General features: G+C 37.4%; 1 protein-coding gene across 1 annotated transcript in view; it reads right to left on the bottom strand.

Annotated features, from left to right (window-relative positions):
- Positions 1-24261, bottom strand: part of rab3gap1 (RAB3 GTPase activating protein subunit 1) — a 308505-nt gene that overhangs the window by 36703 nt on the left and 247541 nt on the right. Inside the window, exons 2-12 of the mRNA XM_053328440.1 lie at positions 18745-18772; positions 18580-18635; positions 16549-16627; positions 16302-16434; positions 13990-14068; positions 8977-9096; positions 6872-7037; positions 4002-4101; positions 3045-3126; positions 2788-2856; positions 1918-1991 (exon numbers count right to left, since the gene is read on the bottom strand). Of these exons, the coding sequence (XP_053184415.1) occupies positions 1918-1991; positions 2788-2856; positions 3045-3126; positions 4002-4101; positions 6872-7037; positions 8977-9096; positions 13990-14068; positions 16302-16434; positions 16549-16627; positions 18580-18635; positions 18745-18762 (976 nt within the window). The 5' untranslated portion in view covers positions 18763-18772. The remainder of the gene's footprint in view (positions 1-1917; positions 1992-2787; positions 2857-3044; positions 3127-4001; positions 4102-6871; positions 7038-8976; positions 9097-13989; positions 14069-16301; positions 16435-16548; positions 16628-18579; positions 18636-18744; positions 18773-24261) is intronic.

The raw sequence follows: 24261 nt of genomic DNA on the forward strand, positions 1-24261 counted from the left end.
AAGACAATGGGCAAATCCTTACAACAACACTTTTTACATATCATACACAGTTAAGGAGCCAAATAACAGAAAACTGAATTAATTGTTTCACTCTTCAAATCAATCAATCTTTATTTATATAGCGCCAAATCACAAAAAAAGTAATCTCAAGGTACTTAACACATAGAGCATGTCTAAACCGTAGTTCAATTTGCCTTATTACAAGTATTGTTACGGCATACAGGTAGTATCATGCTGAAAGCACACGAAAACATATAAGTGCTGGCTGTGTTAGGGCATTTGATCGACATTTGTTGATCCCGCCTCAAATACGAGACAATGAACGGCTCCTTGCCAGATCCTACCTCACTTGTGGTAGGGTCTAGCGTTAGCCAGACTATAATATTTGTGGACTACTAGATTTTAATGTATCATCCCTGAATCAGCTCGTACCCCATGTATATAGATATGTATCAGATCATCTTATATTGGAGAGATGCACACCCATACTGACCACCTAAGCATGAGATAATAGAAATTAGAAACACTAATGGCAAGGGCATTTTTTACAGCTAACTGATGTTACTTGCAAGGAACTAATTCAGAGGACTAATAACAGCATCCCTTTAAATCAAAGAGGACAGATCCCTCCAAATAGTATGGTTGAAAAAAAGCATTTTTAGCAAAGGATGGATTAAGCTTCAGCAGCATGTCACGGCTGAGTTGAAAATAGCTTACCATCTGCAATTGCACAGATGTATTGAAAGGTTTCATGGCACACGTAAATGTGAGCAAATATGATTTAAACGTTAGGAAGCCTCTTCCAATGATTGAAAAGAGGTTGAGCTTTGATGTTGTTTCCTATTCAACAGTCTCTAACAGAATGTCTCATTTGAGTTTGGCCAGGGTGTCTGCACACAATTTGAAACCAACTGCAGTGCTTTTGGAGACTTTTAAAAGCTCAACAAAGAAAATGCATACCTTTACCACAGCAGAACTAAACACACATTCAGGCTGTTTTAATCCATCTATGACAATACTAATTATGATTTTTTTTTACAAGATTGACATGTGTCTAAGTCTAACAACTGATGTCATTAAAAATAAGCCTACTTCTTCCACTCAAGACCCTCACACGTATTGTCTTGAGCATTTAGCACACTCTGTAAATTATTGGTGTGCTCCCTGAATCCTGTTACCTGTTATCTTCAGAGATTGAGAGCAGTTGACAGTTTGTGCATAACTGGGCTAAATGACTACAATTAGTTAAGGTGAAAAAATAGACAAGGTGGCACTCAATACACAACATCCTGTGGGTCAAAGTGATCATGAGTCCTGCCATTATTAAAAATAACAGCGTGTGAATGGGTATGGTTAAGTGTGCTAGGAGGCTTTAGCTCAATTATGGGACATTTTGACCAACATCACTGTACTGAAAGCCCTTGTCTTTGCATTGATGTGGATGCATTTAATATCATCTTCAGAATGATGAAACCTGTTGCACACTAATTCCAAGATCTAAATAAAAATCAGTGAGCAAATTGAAAGCTTTGAAAAATGTGTCATTGTTCAAATATAAAACTTCTAAAGGCCTAATTTTCAGAAAGCAGTTCAACTTAAGTTATAGTCAAGGTTAGTCAGAGACCAGTTCAACTTGAAACCAGCAGGCTACTATGGCTTTTCTAATAGTTTTTATATTGTATTAACTGATACATTAATGAAAAAAATATAGATAGAAGAGATAATCCCACTTGTTCCCAGTACACAGTCAAGAAAACGGATCACATTGGTGCAGATCACTGCACCAATGTACATAAAAAACAAGGTTAGTTGATGTGAAACAATATCATTTCATTGACTTTTTTTGGTTATTTACATCTTATAAGCTCATAAATTGTATCTGAAAATGCCTGCTGCAGATCAAAGGATTCATCTTACCCAGTAGACACTGAGGGTTTTCAACTGTCCTGACTCTGACTGACCAGTGAGGAGCTTGGAGAGGGTCAAGGTCACTGCCAGGGCATAAAGAGAGCACATAAAGTAAAATTATTTGGCATGTTGTCTACGTTTTTGTATGAGCCTGCAGAGGTACTGAGGCACCAAGTAAACAAACTGGTAGCTGTAGCTTAAAAACAAAGGAAGAATAACACATTTTGCACCTATACTGCAAGATTTTCTTTCACACCACTGTACATTTTACAGTTGTCTCTATCAGGTGCTCATATACAGTATATAACACCATCAAGACGTGAGCTCTTCTCCCTTGTCAGCATTTCTTCGGGTAATGCTAATTTTTGTCAACACAATATAGCTCCATTTGACTCTAAACACAATATAGGAGTAGATAAGAGACAAATAGTGTTTCTTCTTCTTCTTGCTCTTCCAATGAAATACCATGCTACTGCCACCATCTGTTTTATTACCACTATGGCTGTGTTTTACCCATGCACACTACAACACCAAGCTGCTTTTTTCATATCGACACACTCTGGAGATCATTTTGGCAAAGCTTTGTTTTTGGATGAGAAAAACAGGATTTTAGTATTGACGGACAGCCAAAATGGAGAGAAAATGCATCAATTAACATTCTAACAAACAAACGGCAAAAACTTTTTTTCTATTCTCCATTAACTTTTAGATTTTTGGTGTTAAGACATCAGGATTGCATTAGAAACTCTAAGAAACTCTTCTTTTTGACCAAACTCTTATTGTTTACCAATAAATAATCTTTGGATGAACAACTTGAAAGCAGAGTGTTATTGCAGTGGAGTTCAGATAGAGTGCAGTGAAACATTCTCGGACACTCACCTGTAGACATCATTATCCACAACTATGCCTTCTGTCAGGTGAGGCCAAGTGGTTGCAAGATGAAGCTCACTACAACAGACAAAAAAAACAATATAATGTCGAGCAGAACAATTGACTGTGTATGTGTGACCAGATTTTCATAGCTGCTGCACACACTATTGAACATTATGAAAAGTCAGTGAAAATACTGCAATTTAAGTTTTGTTTGAGGTGCAAATTATTGGAATGTGTTGTCATCACAGTAACAATGCCTTTACCTGATTGGCTCCTCACAGGCTCCAAAAGGGAGCTTCCCAAACTCTACCCCTCCCACCTCACCACAGAGGAGTGTGTCAAAGTCTGCCAAGTAGAAAACATAAAAACAGTAAACCACAAAGAATACAGAAACAAAACAAACATTTAAAAACAATAATAATAAAAAACAGCTGCAAAAAATCAAAGCAAAGCAATACATCTGTAGTCATTTGAGTCTGGACACATCTGAACAAGTAACAAAGTTCACTGGCTGAGACGGGAGACATAGCCTTTGTCACTGTTGTATTACTGAACATAATGTGCACTCACAAATGGGAGGTGCAAAGGCAGAGGAAAGTGATTGCACCACTGACCAACAAAAACCTGGTCTGAAGTCACTGGCACATATTTCACTATTATTTAAGGGTGCATTATCAAGATTTTAATATGCAGGTGCACAATGAGCACACACTCTGCCTGGCAGGCAGTGGCACACAAATATACAAAAAATAACATGTCACAATGGTACAGAATATATATATATATATATATATATATATATACACACACACATATACATATATATATATATATATATATACACACACACACACATATATATATATATATATATATATGAATTAATTGCAAAATTAACAGATTAAATTAGAATGAGCCCTCCACTACTCTGTATGACAGCCGCTGACAGTCTTCACAACAGTATGAGTGGTTAAAACAGTTTTGGAACAACATTTAACATATATTTGAGATGGCAATCATCATGTTTTCTGCTTTCATCACTGCTTTCTGGGTTGCAGTCAGGTTAGGTCTCTCATACTAACTATGTATTATTCATTTGAAGCATTCACTAGACATAGCCTTGCACATCAGTTTCCAAACTTATTTGTTTTGTGTTTTTCTGAGTGAGATAATTGGGTAATAAGTGCAACACTTATCATTCTCAGTCTGCATACACCTACCTGGGGGCTGCTGTGGCCATGAATACTGCTGCCAGTCCTGGAGAATATACGTGAAACGGATGGCAATGTTGATTGGAGGTAGAGGGGACAGGGTACAGCCCTGAGGAGAGACACCCTCAGGTCATACATGATGCCACACTGTTTGACAGCCTAAGCCCATGGTTACCAACCCTGTTCCTGGAGAGCTACTGCCCTGCATGTTTTAGGTATCGCCCCAGTCTAACAAACCTCGTTATTAAGCAGCTGAAGCTTTCTCTGATCTATGTTCAGTGTAGTGCACTGAACATAGATCTATGTTCAGTGTAAGTGCACTGTGATACCAAACAGCAGTGTGGCTACTTTTATCCATTTAAATAGGCTGAATGACTGATTACAAGATTGAAGACATGTGTAGACAGGTATACATGAAACAATTGCTTTTAACGTGATCAATTTTCAAGAGGAATGAAGCATTGTTTCAACAAATTTGTCCACATCTGTATATACACAGACTCTCCTTTTTCTGAGTCTTTTCTTGTCTCAGAACTGTTGATTGATTGATCATATTGATAATTTTTAGACCAGCCTAAATCAACCCAATCAAACAGGCACTACAGTTCACTTTAACCACAACCAAAAAGCTGGGTTTGAAAGTAAAGAAAAATTATAAGCGCTATCTTTTCTTATAACAGATGAGCTTGTTTCTCTCGGTTCACATGCATCCATGTCTGACACGCTCCATAGTGACCATAAAATCCAACACTTCTGTCCTCTTGTTCAAGACATTTTATTTCCACAAACTTCTATGTTTCAGGGTTCTTACCACAGCTTGGATTGACAGACAGATCAAATCCGGTCATTTGTCTTTTTTCCTTATGTTCAAACAAAAACAACACTAGCAGCGGTCTAAAACTGTATGGCTGCGTGCCTGCAAACTGAGAGCCACACCAGCCTCAATACACTGCGTTCCAAATTATTATGCAAATGATATTTTTCTCTAATTTTCCTAAATAGTCAATGAGAATGACAGTCAGTATAATTTTCAAGTCATCAACCGTTAGAGTATAATTCGAATTTTATTGAACAAACGTCCCAATGATAACAGTAATTTTTTCAAAAATAAAAAACTCAAAATGCACTGTTCCAAATTATTATGCACAACACAGTTTCAAAACATTTTATAGGTTGTAAAGAACTGAAAATGGTCATTTGTTGAATTTGTAGCATTAGGAGGTCATAATTACTGAAATCAAAATCTATTTCAATAAAAAAAACATGTTAACAGGCCAAGTTACATGTTAACATAGGACCCCTTCTGTGATATCACCTTCACAATTCTTGCATCCATTGAACTTGTGAGTTTCTGGACAGTTTCTACTTGAATGTCTTTGCAGGATGTCAGAATAGCCTCCCAGAGCAGCTGTTTGGATGTGAACTGCCTCCCACCCTCATAGATCTTTTGCTTGAGGATGCTCCAAAGGTTCTCAATAGGGTTGAGGTCTAGGGAGGATGGGGGCCACACCATGAGTTTCTCTCCTTTTATGCCCATAGCGGCCAGTGACACAGAGGTATTCTTTGCAGCATGAGATGGTGCATTGTCATGCATGAAGATGATTTTGGTACGGAAGGCACAGTTCTTCTTGGTAGTCAGTCAGAAACTCTACATACTTTGCCGAGGTCATTTTCACACCTTCAGGGACCCTAAAGGGGCCTACCAGCTCTCTCCCCATGATTCCGGCCCAAAACATGACTCCCCCACCTCCTTGTTGACGTCGCAGCCTTGTTGGGACATGGTGGCCATTCACCAACCACCCACTACTCCATCCATCTGGACCATCCAGGGTTGCACGGCACTCATCAGTAAACAAGACTGTTTGAAAATTAGTCTTCATGTATTTCTGGGCCCACTGCAACAGTTTCTGCTTGTGAGCATTGGTTAAGGGTGGCCGAATAGTAGGTTTTTGCACAACTGCAAGCCTCTGGAGGATCCTACACCTTGAGGTTCGTGGGAGTCCAGAGGCACCAGCAGCTTCGAATACCTGTTTGCTGCTTCATGATGGCATTTTAGCAGCTGCTCTCTTGATCCAATGTTTCAAGTAGAAACTGTCCAGAAACTCACAAGTTCAATGGATGCAAGAATTGTGAAGGTGATATCACAGAAGGGGTCCTATGTTAACATGTAACTTGGCCTGTTAACATGTTTTTTTTATTGAAATAGATTTTGATTTCAGTAATTATGACCTCCTAATGCTGCAAATTCAACAAATGACCATTTTCAGTTCTTTACAACCTATAAAATGTTTTGAAACTGTGTTGTGCATAATAATTTGGAACAGTGCATTTTGAGTTTTTTATTTTTGAAAAAATTACTGTTATCATTGGGACGTTTGTTCAATAAAATTCGAATTATACTCTAACGGTTGATGACTTGAAAATTATACTGACTGTCATTCTCATTGACTATTTAGGAAAATCTGAGAAAAATATCATTTGCATAATAATTTGGAACGCGGTGTAGTCAACACCAATATATCCCAGGTGCTGCAGTCACCTGTCCATAAAGAGGAGGCGGAGGTGAGAAATGGCATCAATTATCAACTCAACTTAATATCTCAATAAATCAGATAAATAATAATAGTAAACCAGTAGAAAAAATTAAATATTAATCAAAACATAAATCAAGCATTTGGCTCCAACAAAAATTATTTAACATGAACCTGAAAATAGGAAATTCTTGCCCTTTCATTTGTTATCCCTGGAGAACACAAAATATAAACACCCTCTAGCAAAACGCTAAATGAGCATGTGTCGAAGTAAAAGCTGTATGATACATTCAATTTATTTCATTAAGCCATTGTTTTTCTGTTTGAACCGTGTCCCATAGCACTTACGGTCTTAGACTTGAAGATGTCAAGCAGTCCAGACAGGTGGTTGTACTGGCTTGGAACCTTGCGGAGATGGACCATCTCAAATTCAGTGCGCACACCTGGTCCCTGGCACTCTCCAATGTACATTCGCCTCCACTTCTGCTGGATCTGCACAAACATGGGCACCTGGCTGAATGCACAAGATAAAAAGATGTAGACATTATTATGTGGAATTAAATACGTTATCTATATCTGTTCCAGTGGCAGGTTCTCCTAACCAGCCAGTATCCTAAATAAAATCACAATATATTGTAACTCAGACCAGATTGATTCACTAGACCAGATTAAATCACACTTGAACAGGATGTTAACAGATTTATTCTATTTGGCAATAATTACTTGCTATCCATTGTTTATTCTGTTCAATCTTTTTGTGTGTGTGTGTGTGTGTACAAACATGTCCATGTGTATGTAGGTGTGTATGTATAGGTATGCACATGTAGGTGTGTGTACATATGTATGTTTGTATGTGTGTGTGTGTGTGTGTGTGTGTGTGTGTGTGTTCCGTGTTCTCCCCACGGAAAGGGCAACCCAGTGTACAAACGGATATTACTCGGTATTCCACATTTGTTTTTGTTTATTTTTTCCACAAAAAGGGAATCAGTCAGGTAATAAACCTAAAAAGAATGAGGAATGCAGTGTTTCAAATTTCATGTGCATACTACAAACACAGCCCATCAATCTTTTACCTCAATAGCCCAATAAGCAACAATAAGTAACATTAAATAACATTAACCCATATCCCATTATAAATAAACATATTTATCAAATCATACATTCATCAAAATACAAATATATAAATCATTTCATTTCGAAATACTAATTTCATAATTTGAATGTGCGCTTCACAAGTCAAATATTAAGCACCATATTAAATTCAATCAAAAAGCAAAAAAGTGCATTCTTTTTGTATAGGCTAAGCAGGAAACTACAGCTGAACTACAGCTCCCAAAATGCCCCGCGGCAAACCAGGAAATATACCGGCCCGCGATTCATTCAAACATTGATAAAGCTAAGGAGAATAGATACAAACGGACACGGAAGGTACAATGCAATATTAGAAGTCTAAATGTCAGCTTTACATCCCACAGCTTGCCACCGCATCAGCTTTTAAGAGCTTAAAGAGACACTACGCTATTAGGCTGCGACACCTCAAACGTTTCTCTATGACTGCATTTGTAGCTCTGGTTTAAAGTAAATAAGTATTTGAATAAACATGTAAATAAGAAATAACAAAACTCCACAAATTATGCAACTCCACAGAAAACACAACAGTGTGTATGTGTGTGTGTTGTGGCTAATAATTCATGAATTGTGAGGTGTGACAAAGCAATATTTGCAAAAATTGTTCCAATTTGACTGATAAAGGCCACGCCTATTGGGACCTGGAAAGTTTTTCTACCATTTCGGATTTTTGGTAAACACATTTTTTGCTTTGTTTGGCACATATTTCATCTAATCTTCACCAAACTTGGTACCATATTTAGATTACCAAAAACAAAAGCTAAGACTTTGTTTTTTAGGGTGTCACTCTGTTACCAAACTTTTGAAGGCATGGCCTGATGCAACAGACAACAACTCTTCAATACAACACTGTATTGCAACCAAATTTGGGAATGTTGTACATCCAGTTACATGCACAATGTGTACAATTTCATATAATTATACCAATCATTATTATACTAATTATTACAATTATACTCACTATTATGCAAAAGTAATATCAAACATGATGCTAAATCTGTTTTTAAGAAAATTAAACTTGGTGCATAAGTTCTCTATGAGAATGTGACATTCTGAAGCCTTGCACCTATAGCCTCACCTTGTGGTCATTAGTAAAACCATACTACTTGTTAACTGCCATCAGCAGCTTCCGGTAAGTACTTCCAGCTATCACATAAAAACCAAATGTTGTCTAGTTGTCCCTGGAATCAGTCATGAATCACAAGGCAAACACTGTTTTACACACAATAAAAAACAAAAAATGGATTCTTTCAAACAGACAACACAAACCAATACATAAACAAACATTTGTATTATGATTATGGTGAGTGATGAAGGTGACTCACCAGCTACTGTTGGCCAGAGAAATGGAGATGGAACTGAGAAGCAGATTGCATTTGGATTCGCTGATGATGGCCTCACAGTTGGTTCCAGGGGAAATGACAACAAACTCTCGTATACCATACCTGTCAACACATTCCAAGTTACAGATGAACATATTTAACCACATTATTCTACATGGGTTCACAGCTGACATTAGCTTGATACTAGGGGTGTGACGAGGTCTCGCGAGACGAAAACGCGACGATGTTTCTCGTTGAAGTGAATTTTGTCTCTCGAAGCTATAATTAATGGCCGCACCAAAAACAAAAAATAAGCAAAAAAAAAAGACGATCGGTTTTCTATCGCTCATTCGCACTTCATGTTGTTATAATGTCACGTGTGGATCATTAACCTTATTACAGCTTCTACCTGCTGAGAAGATCTCAGTCAGAAGTAGATGAGGAGAGGAGCAGCAGTAAGTTGACCTCAGGTCTCTACACTGAAAGCCTGAGGTAGGCATAGACATATATACGTGTATAGACATATATACATGTATATATACACACATCTATATATGTCTATGGAGGTTGGAGGAGCGGAGACTCTAGCTAAACTATGGAGGCCTAATGATGCAAAAAGTAAAATGACTACACTACCAAATTATAACACAATTTATATGTTGTTCTACTTGTTTATTTATGTGATACAGGATTTGTGCAATTTACTTTTATTGTATACTTTTATTTTACTGTGTTTTTTTATTAGCGATATATAAAAATGTTTGATAATTGGATTCTTTATTTAATTTATATTTATATATTAGAATTTTTTCTACTCTTTATAATTTATTTTTTAGTATTTGTGATTGTATCTAACTTTTGTATTTATGGTTGTTATTGCCATAAATACCAAAATGATCCATCTATAAAATATCTATATGGAGAAACATTTTACAGTGCTGCATACTGCATATGATAATTATATATTTAGAAAGTAGAACTAAAGTGATTCATAGCAAGATGATTAGTTAAAACATTTCAAGTCAATTTCCATTTTGTGAATTTCAAATAAAAGAACAGTCATGTCTAACCCTAACCCTCATTGAAGTTTTCTTAAAAATATAGTTCAAATCTCGTCTCATCTCGATCTCGTGATCCCAATATCGTCACACCCCTACTTAATACAGTATTTAATTATACAACTGATAACAATTAATATAGTTAGCTATTTCATGTACATATAAGGAAACTAACTCTGATAGTCAGATTAAAATATGATTTCATGCCATTGTCATCTTCACTATTGTGTTTATACTTTAACAAACTCATACAGAATAAATGTTTAAATTTTTAAAGACTTTAAATTTAGTCCAAAAAGACCATGGCGATGCTACATTGTGAAGCTTTTGAGACAGTTTTGCTCAAAACATTTTTGGGGCATTAAACAGTAAATTGTTGTAACACTACATTACATAATCCAAAATTTCTCATGCTTGATATTGGGGTCATGGCCCAAATACATCTAAATCTTAATATTGAGTCATAGTGCCACTTATCAACAGCAGGAAGTCAGCCTTCTATCACAAACATCATCCCATTTACATGAAATTCACATGGTGTGATTTAACATGATACACTACCACAAATTCTCCCAAATGGGTGCAGTAGCACATGATACAACATTTCTGCACTTCGGTTGTCTTCAATAAAATCAAGTCCACACCGGTTCACCTTGGTGGTGTGCAGACTGGTTTTATATTATTCTCAATGTATGTCAAATATATACATCAAAATGCTCAGCTCTTTAGGGACATTGTGCAATTACTTTTATTCTTTCTAGCATATTACAGTGAATTTATATGATTTTTACTATATCTAAATGTATAGTGAAAAGGGTATGGGAAGAATGTTTAAAAGCTAAGGGACTATTTGTTAGGACTATGGAAACCATACAAGTCAATATAATTGCAGTGATACAAGCAGTTTGTTTAGATGTGAAGAAAGAAATCAACAGAACATCTGGAACACTCCAGAGGAGGATGGCGGATTTCAGCCAGATGTGCAAGACAGGGACATGTGGATGTGTACGTATGGGTTAGTAGTTAGAGAGGGAGAGGAAAGAAAAGGGGGATAGCAAAATTTTAACAGTGGAACTGTTTAACTGTGGAATAATTGACAAACTCAAAAATAAAAGCTTCACAATTTTCACAATTGTGAAAATTTGAAAGAATATGGCTTTCCACCAAACTGGAAGAATCTCGCTTAGTCTGGTAATACAGTCTTAAAACATGTAAGAAGGCTCTTTGTGATACCAGAGCTGCCTATTACTCATCATTAAAAGATTGGAATAAAAACAGGTTTCTTTTCAGCACTTTGGCCAGCCTGACAGAGTCATAATTCTGTCGGTCCCTGTATTCTTATAACTCTCAGTAATGATGACTTCATGAGTTCCTTTAATCATAAGATTTATAAGAACTAGCAGAGAATAAATGAGTCACCTCCTAACCTTAATAGGCACAGATTTCTCCTCAAACACAGGAAACTTAGAAACTGCTGTAAAATCTGATATAAATAATATTAATACACTCACATTCCTCCAGACACCGGCCGAGGAGGTGGAGTTACAGCCATTTTCAAGTCAGGCCTAATAATCAACCCTAGACCTAAACTTAATTTTAACTCACTTGATGGTGTTGCTGTTGGTTATTGTGCACTCTGGCCTCCAGCACCACTGTAAGGAATCTATGAGTTATATTTGATCAGGATCTGTCCTTTAGTTCCCATATAAAGCTAATTTAAAGGCCTGCCTTTTTTCATCTACGTAACATTTTAAAAAATTCGACATATCCTGTCTCAAAATGATGCTGAAAAACTAGTCCATGCATTTGTTACTTCTAGATTATAATTCATTATTATCAGGCTGTCCTAACAAGTCTCTAAAGACTCTCCAGCTGGTTCAGAATGCAGCTGCTCGTGTTCTGACAAAAACTAGAAAGAGAGATCATATTACTCCTATTTTAGCTTCACTGCATTGGCTTCCTGTAAAATCCAGAATAGAATTTAAAATCCTCCTCCTCACTTTCAATGCTCTTAATGATCAGGCTCCATCATATCTTAAAGAGCTTATAGTACCCTATGAACCTACTAGAACTCGTTCCTCCCTCCTCTCCCTCATCCCCAACCGGTCAAGACAGATGGTCGTCAGCCTAGAGCCCGATTCTGCCAGAGGTTTCTTATCGCTGTCATAAAGTGCTTGCTCATGTGGGACTGTTGGGTCTCTTTGAATTAAATTAGAGTAGAGAAATTACAGTTTAGATTCCTAGTGCATGGCAAGTGGGTCGGCAAGTCCTCTGTGGGGCTTTGAAGGCAGGGCTGCAGAACAGCAGAGAGGAAGAAGGAGGGACAGACTCAGGTTTAGATGGTGGGATTGTTTGTAATAAAGCAGAACTTATGGATGAACCCTGAGCTCTATCAGAGCTGCAGGACATTTAAAAGTAGCTGAAATGATTTCCAGTGTCCAATGTCGAACTGAAGAGTTTGCCCTTAATATCATTAATTATCAATTCGATATCATTCAAGCCTTGAGAGTAAAAGAGAGTATGCACAAAGTTAACACCAACTCTCGGAACACAACACACTAATATTTCCACCCTAACTGTGTGTGGCCAATTTGGCTCTGAGTGTGTCTTCATTATTGCGTATTTGGTATTGCAGTAATCCTGAAGTAACGCAAAATAGTTAAATCACATTACTTTAATATTGTGGTACTAGGATTATGTTACTAACTACCTTTTTTAACAGGTATCTAGTAACTGTAACATAATATATTTTTAAAGTAACCCTTCCAATCCTGAAACAAGGCTATCACCAGCTTTACATAAATATAAATATATGATTTTATTAAGTTGTGAAAATAAGGAAGATGAAATTATGATAAGATTATATTACATAACAATAGATTATATTTATCTATTGTTATGTAATATAATCTTATCTTATAATAATAGAACATATTTCATAATAATGGATACATATTTCATAATAACGAACTTATTTATTAATCTAATTATGTGTTAATTGGGGCTCCATAGTTTTTTGGTAACACTTAACATTTGTCTGTAATTGGTCACTAAAATTTTGAAGGCATGGCCTGATGCACTTAACAGGTCATTACTCTTCAACACTAAATTTCACTCTAGCCGAATTGTGGAATGTTGTATACAAACCTGCAAAGCAAAACTGTGAAACATTTGCAAAAACATTTGATACGATTCTTCACAAAGGGAGTACTAAAATAACATGATATTTCTGAAATTCTGTTGACATTAATATAATGAAACTTGGTACAGACATTTTCTGTGATAATGTGCAGTGTATTGAAGCAGAGCTACAACAGCCCAACCCTCTATAAAAAACACCACCATACTACGTATTAACTGCCACATTGCTTAAATGTAATATTCAGTAATAACCAAATTCAGCAGAGATGTAAAGAGGGGGACACTGAACAAGTCTATCACATTTGATAATATTTCAACTGTAAGTGGTGATAAAACATTTTTAAAAATTTCCTCCTGGAACAGCAGCAGCAGCAGCTAAAGCAACTTCCATCTTTTACATGAATTTTCTTCAGGAAATGCAAATATTCTAGTTCAGTTTAACACTGTTTTTAATCAGCATTTTCGTGATCGAAGGGGGATCATTATTAATCAATGATGATTGACAGTTGAATTAATTTAAGGCAGGTTCCCCCAGGCCTGGCTCCGGGGGGGGGGGGGGGGGGGCAGTGACCCACGTCCGGGCAAGGGAACTGTAGGAGAAGTATTTTACTCATCATAAGGGGAATTGTGAGCTATGTTTTGTCTGGTCCCTCTTTTTTGAAGTAAGTCATACTTAAAAAAAGATTAAAGTGGAAGTAAAATCTTATTACGGAACTGACCCATGTTAGCACTTCTACAGAAACCAGGTCTGATTTTCTATATAACTGTGAGTAACCTGGCCTCTGTTGCATGTACATGTATTGAATAATGGACTTACCATCTAACCAGACAGTGGGCTCGAGGAGGGAAGTCATTGTTCATGCACAGAAGGTCTTGCATTGCCAAAGGGAAGGTATCTGCACGCAGGAAAGAGAGTTGTTGGAGGGATGACTGGTGCAATCTCTTACATGTTTAGTCTTAAATTATTTTTTTTTACAACAAACATATGGACATTTTTACATGTGGGCATGATAATAAGGATCATTTTGTGGGAAAGATATGTAATAGATAAATTAAGTGCGTGCCGGAAGCAAAAAACAACAAAGAGTTGAAAAATAAAATGACAATGATAAACAGAAGAAGCGTACATGACTAGTTCTAATTTAGTTCATTAACTACGTGGAGCTAAAAATATAGTAATCAAGTGATAATTATATAAGCGTTTTAATTACACTTTATAATGACTTTATACTTTATAACAAGCAGTTTTTATTAAGGAACATAATCAGGTATATTTTTGACTTGTCTGATAATAATTTTGCATTACCTCATGCAATTTTACGCACTTTAAATTATGTAATTTATAGCTATTAACTCATTCAACTGACAGTTTCTTTTAATGTGTGCGCATGTGACTAAAAGGATGGATGAGAGGATGAATTGGGGAGTTTTTTTTAAGAGAGACAGCAGATTAACATGCAATAACAAAGACATTCTATTGTACTCTATACTATATTTGATGTAAAAAAAAATTCTCTATGCAGGTGTCAATGAAGGAACTTTTTTTTATAGCTGCTGGTCAATGAAACTGATTTGTTGTTATTCCTTTTCACTGGGCCCTGGTAACGAGGAGCAAGATGTCATCATCTCATCATTCATAATGTTGCTGGCCAGGTAGCAGTCGTGGGGGGTATTCCAGAAAGTGGGTTATATGGAAAACTCAGAGTATGTTAACCCTGAGATGAGGAAACTCTGTGTTATCCGTTCCAGAAAGAGAGGTAACTGAAACTCTGAGTCAGTCACCATGGTAACTGACTCTGTGAACATAACCTGCTCGCTGGCAGGTTTTCTTTAAGAAACTCTGAGTTTCTACCTGTCTCCTCCTACCTGAAGCAAGCTGCCAGACATGGATGCTCCGCTTCTTCGCAATCCGATAGATATCGAGGCAGAATTAATTCACAGTGCCTTATGTCTGGAGATGTGGTATCACTGTTCATTACACTCAATCATTTCTTAACATTCTCCGGCCATATCTTCCTTCTTCTTATTTTTAGGAAGTATTTTATTGTACACATCGTCACATTTTAGTCTTAAAATCAATGACTCCAATATGTATAATAAGTAAAATAGTGTAAAATGTTAATCTACTAAGCAGGATATTAGATGAGAGGATATATGTGTTAAATAGCTTTCTGTTGAGGGTTTAAATTACTACATGTTGAAATAGCCACTGTATGAATATTTACTTTGTTTAATAGCCTATGTCATCTATGAATAAAATCAAAGTGAGGTACAATCATAGCCCAGCAAAATGTGCCTTACTTTTCTGAATTATGTTTTTTTATTTCATTTTTACCTGCTTCCAAATACGTTACACCACTTTTTCACCTGTATTCTACAATTTTAAGTGAGGAGTGTTAGTCAGTGGAGTGGTGCATTAAAACTTAAGCATTGACTCGGGCAGCAATTTTCTCCCATGCTGCTTCTCTCTTCTTAGCATCTGCAGCGGTGTTACTTTTTGTGAAATATATAATCATGTTCACCACAGGCCTGCAGGGGGAGCTCCAGTTACAGTGAGGTGATATATCTCAAGCTTGTTTTCTCAGCAGTTGCCATGGTGAATCAAGGTATCGGGGCTCCATTCGCCACCGTGAACATACTCAGAGTTGATTGAACTAATTCAGATCAGCTGTTCTGGAACCGGATACTCAAAGTTTCCCATCTCAGAGTAAGTCAACTCAGAGTTTGTTGAACCTCCTACCTGGAATACCCCCTGCTTAGTCATCCAATTCTAAGCATGACAATGTGTGCACAACTTGATGTTGATGACCAGAAAAGGTCAAGGTATGCTTTTTAAGTGAATGTGCATAAGAACAACTCAATACAGTAGGACTTGAGCTCTTTGAGAATCTCAAAATTCCATTGAATTCAGATGTGTGGTGTCCCATTCAATTCAGAATCAATTATCAATTAAAAACCAATAAAGGGACACAGTTTTAAGTCTTTTACTCAAGCATTCACCGGTGTCCTTAGTCCAGTGAAATGCAATCAGAAACATAACTGGATGTTAAGACATACCATCATGGTCCAATACACAAAGTGTGTGTAGGCTATCAATACATATTAGGGCACATTCCCACATGACTGTACCTTCTTCGAGCTCATCCTTTCCATCGTCCTTCTCACATTCTTGTTTCAGAAAGTAGTGAGTTATGGAGAACTTAAAATCAGCGAAGTTAATCTCTTGAGACTTCTCCCCCCAGGTACCACTGCTGTATTCACCCTGTGCTCATATAATGTAGTGATATAACAGAGTGAAGGTGAGAAATATACTTAAAACATTCTAGTCACTGGTGTTATTCAGCTGAATATTCAGTTCTTAATGAGTGCAAAATACCTTCTCTGGGAACAACTTTCCTCCTGAGTTTACAATCAGTTTCCAGTCATTTAGTACTTCCTCAACTCTGGACACAAACCTGCAAGCAAATAAAATTAATGTTGAGAAATATATACATACACACACACACACACACACACACACACACACACACACACACACACACACACATATATATATACCATGTTTAATATGACCACTAGGGGAAATAAGATTTATTGTTGATGTAAAACATTGTCATTTTTCCTAAAAATGTTTAAACTGCTTTTTAATCTGCTCTTACTTTAATTTTTAACTTCAACGTCTTTGTTGATATGTTCTTATTTATTCATGTATGTGTCTGTATGAGCTACTGGATACATGAATAATGAATGAATAAAGTATCTACAGTACCTATAAAAAGTATTTACCCCCTTGGATACCCCCTTTTATTGCTTTTATAAATGGAAACATGGTCAATATTATTTGGCATTTTAACAGATTTCTACAAGGTAATGTCAATTCATTAAAAATATATAATGTAAAATAAGTGATTGCATAAATATTTACCACCTTCAAGTCAGTATCTAGTAGATGCACCTTTGGCCAATCACAGCACTGAGTTTGTGTGGATAGATCTCAGTCAAGTCTGCACATCTGGACACTGCAATTTTACTCCATTGTTCTTTGAAAAACTCCTCAAACTCTGTCAGGTTGCATGGGGATCAGGCGTGAGCAGCCTTTTTCAAGTCCTGTCACAAATTCTCCATTGGATTGAGGTCTGGCTCTGTCTTGGCTACTCTTGAACATTCACCTTGTTGTCTTCAAACCATTTCTGTGTAGCTTTCACTGTATGCTTCAGGTGATTGTTGCTGGAACATAAATCTTATCTCATGCCAGTTTTCTTGCAGACTGAATCAGATTGTCCTCCAGGATTTCTCTATATTTTGCTGTATTCATTTTACCTTCTACCTTTACAAGCCTTCCAGGGCCTGCAGCTGTGAAGATTCCCCACAACATGATGTTGCCACCACCATGCTTCGACAGAGCTCAGAGATTACACCTTCACCTTTTTTTTTAATTCTATGACTGATTAAGGCTAATCAGACAGTTTGGTTATGTTCCAGTTTTCCCAGTGGTGCATATTAATCCCATATTAATCATTAGAAGTGATTATTCTTTCATTTCTTGTTAATAATGAATAATTATTTAGGATCATTATTAGTCATTAATAATAACCAAACACATTCCTTTCTACTCTTACATGTATGGTTGCCTTGTAGCAAGGCTATCACCTACATTATAGTAGTCCCTCCTTAGCAGAGCTACTTCTCACATTTTGGTGTTCAGTAGTGAGGCCATGAGTTCTAACAAATAGTGCTCCCATGATGAGACTAGATCCACTCCCCTAAATAATAGCTTACCCATTATTACTAGGTCCCAACAATGGTGTCCCCTTAGTGAGACCCTGATTCTCAAGCACAACAGTGTGTTGGTGACCTCCCTCACCAGTCTCCTTCTTACACAGTCACTGAGTTTGTGAGGACGGCCTGCTCTAAGCAGATTTAGACAAGTGTCTTCATAGTGTAACTGTAGCAGGAATACTGATGAAACAGTGTCTGGACCTTCCAGACACAAGTGTCTTTATACTACAATCACTTATAACACATTCACTGTACTCAATTGTTCTCCATTTCACTATTTGTGAGAATACGAAAACATGTATTTGAAAAATAATCCTTGAGGCACATGAGGGATATCAGTCTGTATGTTATACAGTTGGTTTGACATCATTCACTCAAATGGTTGAAGCGCATGGTCGAACATTAAACTAACTTAATGTCACTACAAAAGGCACGTTTGTTTTTGTTGCGCCAAGAGACATAAGGAAAGAATATGACTAACTTACATAAGATGTCGTGATGCCAAAACGAGACACAGCAAGATGCAATCGTACCAGGTATCCTTATTACTTTAAATCACTGTTATAATCTACTGTATAATATTTATAAACAAACTATTAGAGTCAGCATAATGAGGATAAACTCCTACCGTTCCCACTCTGACGCGGTGGTGAAATCGGTGATCTCAAACACCTCTGACTCGGGCTGGAAGAGAGGGAAACAAGTTCAGAATAAAAATAAATCATGGATGTTGTTTAAACTGGGGAAAGAACGCTTAGAACAGTTTGCGAGTTATTTGGCTAAAGAAACTCACGTCACTGTCAGCAGCCATGTTAGTATCTCTTCCTTGTTGTTCTGTCACTGTTGTCATTACCCAAGTCGCACATGCGCAGTTGGGTCCGCCAGCATGGACAGTTACGTACGGCAACGCCACTGGGAAAAAATACATTATATATGATTTTTTTGTGCCCTATTTTAGCGTATGGCGTGAAGCGTAGTGAAAGTTCCATTAGGACGTGTCCAAATCCACTTTTGTGTTCAATGCACCAGGGCATGGTCCAAAAGGGTTAGGTTTAAGTCCCCTCATTAATCATTGGTGTATTTTGGGTGTAACACGTGATAAACCAATCAGAGCATTATCTCCCATTTCTTTTAAAAGCCAGGAGCACTGTCACTTTTGTCATTTGCCAAGCAATGCGTTTCAAGAATAAAACATGAGTTACTGACACTGCGCTTTGTGCAGCATCTCAGAGGCTGCAGATTTATTTTATTTATTTACCTTCAACACCATCCAACCCCTTCTACTGAGAGACAAACTGTTGCAGATGAGAGTGGATCCACACCTGAGGCCTGTACTACGAAGCTGGATTTTCTCTTATCGAGGTAACTTCAGGGTTAACTCTGGGTTTTCCGTACTACGAAGCTGGTTCACTTCTTACCGGGGTAAATCACCATGGTAACTTATGCTGAACGGCTAACCTGCTCCGGAGCAGGTTATGTTCTGGATAAGAGATCAATGAGTACAAAAGCACCACCTCCTGACCAATCAGCTCTCTTAGAAAATGACCTGCCCATTCTTAAAAGATCCTGTCAACACGCGGATCGCGAGAGGAGCGCTTAGGAGAGAAAGAGTTTTTAGGGATAGATGCAATTTTTTAATTGGCCAAAATATATATTTAAAAAATAATCATTGAGGCACGTGGGGGATATTATTCTGTAGGTTTGACATCCTGAGATCAAAGTGTCAGGGAGCATAATAACTGTATTTATTTATTGTAATTGTAAAAAATTGACGAAAATATATATTTGTAAAATAAGCCTTGAGGCACATGAGGGATATTATTCTGTATGTTATACAGTTGGTTTGAAATCATTCACTCAAATGGTTGAAGCGCAAAATAGGTTTGTATTTTGAATGTTGAATATTAAATTAACTTAATGTCTCTTATGAAAGGAAGGGCACTGAGGAAGCGCTCTGCCCCAAACGTCTGTGCCGTAATAAAGTGGCAATTTTCTGCCAGCATTCCTTCCTGGCTTTTGCTGCAGCATCAGAGTTACTTTTGGCCTGGATGATGTTTGAATTCTTCATATTTATGAAGAATAATTGTCTGCTCCTCCATGGTAAAGGGTAAAGTAGGCTGCTCTGCAGGGTTTCTGCATGTTTGTGATTGGTCAGACGCTGCAAACACCTCCCCTTTATGTGAACGCGCACTGATCCAGATTGGAAAACCCTGGGTTGATTTACCGAGTTGATAACCAGCTTCGTAGTACCGCTTATCCTGGACTGCGAAGATCTGGTTAAGTCAACCCAGGTAACGGAGAGAGATCCTGGATAGGTTAATCCAGCTTCGTAGTACAGGCCTCTGGGTGTCCTGGATTACAGACTATCTCACAGGAAGACCTCAGTTTGTCAAAGTAAGGTCTGCACATCTGAGACTGTGATCAGCAGCACAGGTGTGCCACAGGGAACTGTGCTCTCCCCTCTACTGTTCACCCTCTACACCGCTGACTTCAAGTACAACTCTGAGTCATGCCACATGCAGAAGTTTGCTGATGATACTGCAATAGTGGGGTGTTTTAGGGATGGACAGGAGGGTGAGTACAGGAGCGTGGTGGAGGATTTTGGGAAATGGTGCAACTGAATGCTGCAGGTGGACTGGTGGAATACTACTAGTCTCTATTGAGGGGGTTAATGTGGAGGTAGTCAGGACCTACAAATATCTGGGGCTTTATCTGAATAATAAACTGGACTGGTCAGCAAACACAGATGCAGTTTACAGGAAAGGGCAGAGCCGGCTCTTTTTCCTCAGGAGACTGGGGTCCTTTAACATCTGTAGAAAAACTCCTCCTGATATTTTCCCAGTTTGTCATGTCCTCTTTTATACTGGTGGTGTGCTGCGGAGGCAGCATTAGGAAGAGAGACGCGAGGTTGAGCATAGCTCAGTGGGTAGAGCACCCGCCCCATGTGTTGAAGCCCCGGTTTGGATCCTGCACAGAGCGGTCCTATCCTGCATGTCATTCCCCCCTCTCCACCTCCAATTTCCTGTCTCTCTCTACTAACTTGTACATTAAAGGCAAAAAGCCCAAAAAAATATACTTTAAAAAAAAAAGGAAGACTGGACAGGTTGGTGAGGAAGGCTGGCTCTGTTGCTGGTGTTGAGCTGGAGTCCCTGACATCAGTGGCAGAGAAGAGGACCCTAAGCAAGCTGCTGTCAGGAATTAACTGTGATCACCACCCCCTATACAGCACTTTAACTGGACAAAGGAGTATTTTCAGCGGCAGACTTCTGTTGCTGTCAACGGACAGGTTGAGGAGGTCCTTTGTCCCCAGGGTCATCCAGCTTTATAACTCCACACTGTAGGAGAGAGATGGCTGGCTTTTCTTCTTTTTTGGACTGACTGACTGACTGACTGTACAACCTGACTTAATATGGGCTACTGAATGCCTAAATTTCCTTCGGGATTAATAAAGTATCTATCTATCTATCTATCTATCTATCTATCTATCTATCTATCTATCTATCTATCTATCTATCTATCTATCTATTTATATCAGTCCTACAGTATAAACAGCTCTGGATAGCAGACAATGTAGAAAAAGATATTTACTGAAAAATGTCAAAATCTAATAGTATCTTATATGTTCCTCAGAAATTAACTAGTTGAACTTGGATAATCACTTCTGCTTTCTTTGTTTCAAAGCTGAAATATGGACATTATTATTTATTTATTTTTGGTGGTTTGTTTGGAACATGTGTCATCATCAACCAGCAGTTAAATTACTAAAGCACACATTTTCTTTATGAATACAACCTCTTAATGTTGTTCTCAGAGTGTACCAGAATGATGCATTTGACTTAAAAACATTTTCTACCGAAGGAGCAGACCCCCGGACCCCCTTACAGGTTTGGACTGATGTCCCATCACCATAGTCTCTCCATAGTCTCTCAAAATTATGTTGGAAAAACTAGATCTCTGGATTTCTAACATCAAATTAGTTATGTTCTATTTGTGTGATATAGAATTCTTGCAAATTACTGTTATTTTATTGGCAATATGTTATAAATCATAATAATTAAAATAACTATCATAATATATATGATATCTGCAAGAAAAGAGAAGCCTGGAATAGAGTCAAATTCCCAGCCTGAATTATTGTCCCAGTCTGCCACTGATTGTAAGGTTATAGTTTGTCTTGTGCTTTAAATGCTGTTTTGTCAGCTGCAGCACTGTGAGAATAGTTATTTCTGTGTGTAAGAGGCAAAATATGTTTTTGCTTGGGCAGCACGCATTGCGTCACTTGCGTTGATTGACACATGGGTGTGGTTTCCTTTTATTTTATCTGTTCGGCAGGAGTTTTGGACAAAGGGAGTTAGTAGGCTATAGCTCCGATATTTTCTGTTGACCGTCACACCATCATCACTGTCGTCTTTTCATCACTTTGTTCTCACAGTGTGATCACATCAGGTAGCGATTTGACATTTTTTTGTAGAACAGCTGCTTGTCAGTCCTTTTATATTTGTTCATTCAATAAACATCATCTGGACTTCAGTATGGGTTTGTATGGACATGTCAAGTCAAGTCAAGATTTATTTGTAAAGCACATTTAAAAACAACCTCAGTTGACTAAAGTGCTATATAGTTATTAAAATACAATATAATCATGCACAAATGTAATGATAAATAAAAACAATAAAAGGAATAAGAACTCAATAGTCACAGTCTAGATAAGAGCTTACTAAGTCTCTCAGCGGCCTTTTTGAAAAGTAGTCGCTACACTGTGTTCATGTTTTATGTTTATAATGTTATTCTAACTCCAGCAGTGGTGTTGTCGTAGTTACTGCAGGGCTCCAGCAGAGGGAGTGTAGAGCTGTTCAGTTTCTTCCCCTCATTTATTACAGATGTGACCAGAGGAGTTTGTCTGTGCATTTTTCACAGAAATAAATACTCATTAATATTGGGGTGTAGGGTCTAAGTAAAAAAAAAAAAAAAATCCCCAGTCACATCACCCGCTGCCTCAAATCAGGTAATCTAAATAACCCAGATTGCGTAACAACATTGTGCATGTGTGAGAAACTCTCACACATGCACAAAGATACTGTATTAGTAATTCAGTGGTTGTACATACAGATGAAAAAAAAACTCCTGTTGAACTTCTATTGCTTCTATACTTTGTGCAGACTCACATCCAACAGATGTGAACCTATACTGTAGTTGGATAGATGTAGTTTGTCCATGGAGGACTGGACTGTGCCATGTTGGACACATTTTTATTTAATCGTGGTCAGCTTGCGTCTGATTTACCATAACACCACACACTCTTTCACTCTGAAAGAATTCCAGAGTGAAATTTTTGCTTAACATACAGGTAAAGACAGAGATTATTAGGCAATCGTCTTTTATTCCGAATTAATGCTCAAGGCGATACTTAGAGTTTATTTTATTTTATTTTCTTCTAACACTTCCAAAGATTTAGAACATGAATCTTGAACATGAACCAATAACTTTACCTAAATAAAATGCCCTATTTGTACCAAGCATGCGCAATGGGGTCAGGCATGTTGAAAAGCTAACACTGTGCAAAACATGGCTGCACTTTGTGGAATAATGGAACCATTACAATAAATTGCTATTCGAACAAGAGTAGTACAAGAACAAAAATGTATATGCTGTTGATTTGATGGATAAACATGGCCATTTTATACAATTTAATAATTTATTGAAAAATTAATCTAAAATGTTCACATTCACAGAGCTATTCCACTTCCCTTAAAACATGACACAAAATACCCTTTTACAAATTTAAATGTGTCTATCAAACTGCCTGAACCTTAATCTTTCCATTTGTTTTTGTGAATATGATTATGACATTTACCAATAGTGATCATTACGTTTAGCATTTTTGACATTTTCTTTGAAAGAGCATCCATATAAATCAAAACCTAAAATGAATTAAATGAGGGATTGTCATTCCTGATACCAGCTGTAGAGATCTTTTCAAAACTATCCTGTGACTAAGCAAGAACTAACTAAATGCTTAATAGTTTCAGACTCTGTCAAAAAACTGACACAGTTCCACTTCAGCATGGGATCTTCTCCATAGAGCTTCAGCAAGTGGGTAAACTTTGTTTAAGATTTTTAACTGAATTTCTTTCATTTTAGGTGAAATATGATGTGTGGTGCAAATCAGGCAGCAATGCAAATCGGGCAGTGACAATTGCAGGATGAGTCAACTGTCCTGTGTGTCGCACATGTGTGAACAAGTCTGCCATCTTGGACAGCTGTGTGCTGCAACCCGTTTTTTATTGTTTTGTTTTTTATTGAAGAAATA

This window comes from Scomber japonicus, chromosome 11 (genome assembly GCF_027409825.1).
Source record: "Scomber japonicus isolate fScoJap1 chromosome 11, fScoJap1.pri, whole genome shotgun sequence".
In the NCBI taxonomy this organism is placed as follows: Eukaryota; Metazoa; Chordata; class Actinopteri; order Scombriformes; family Scombridae; genus Scomber; species Scomber japonicus.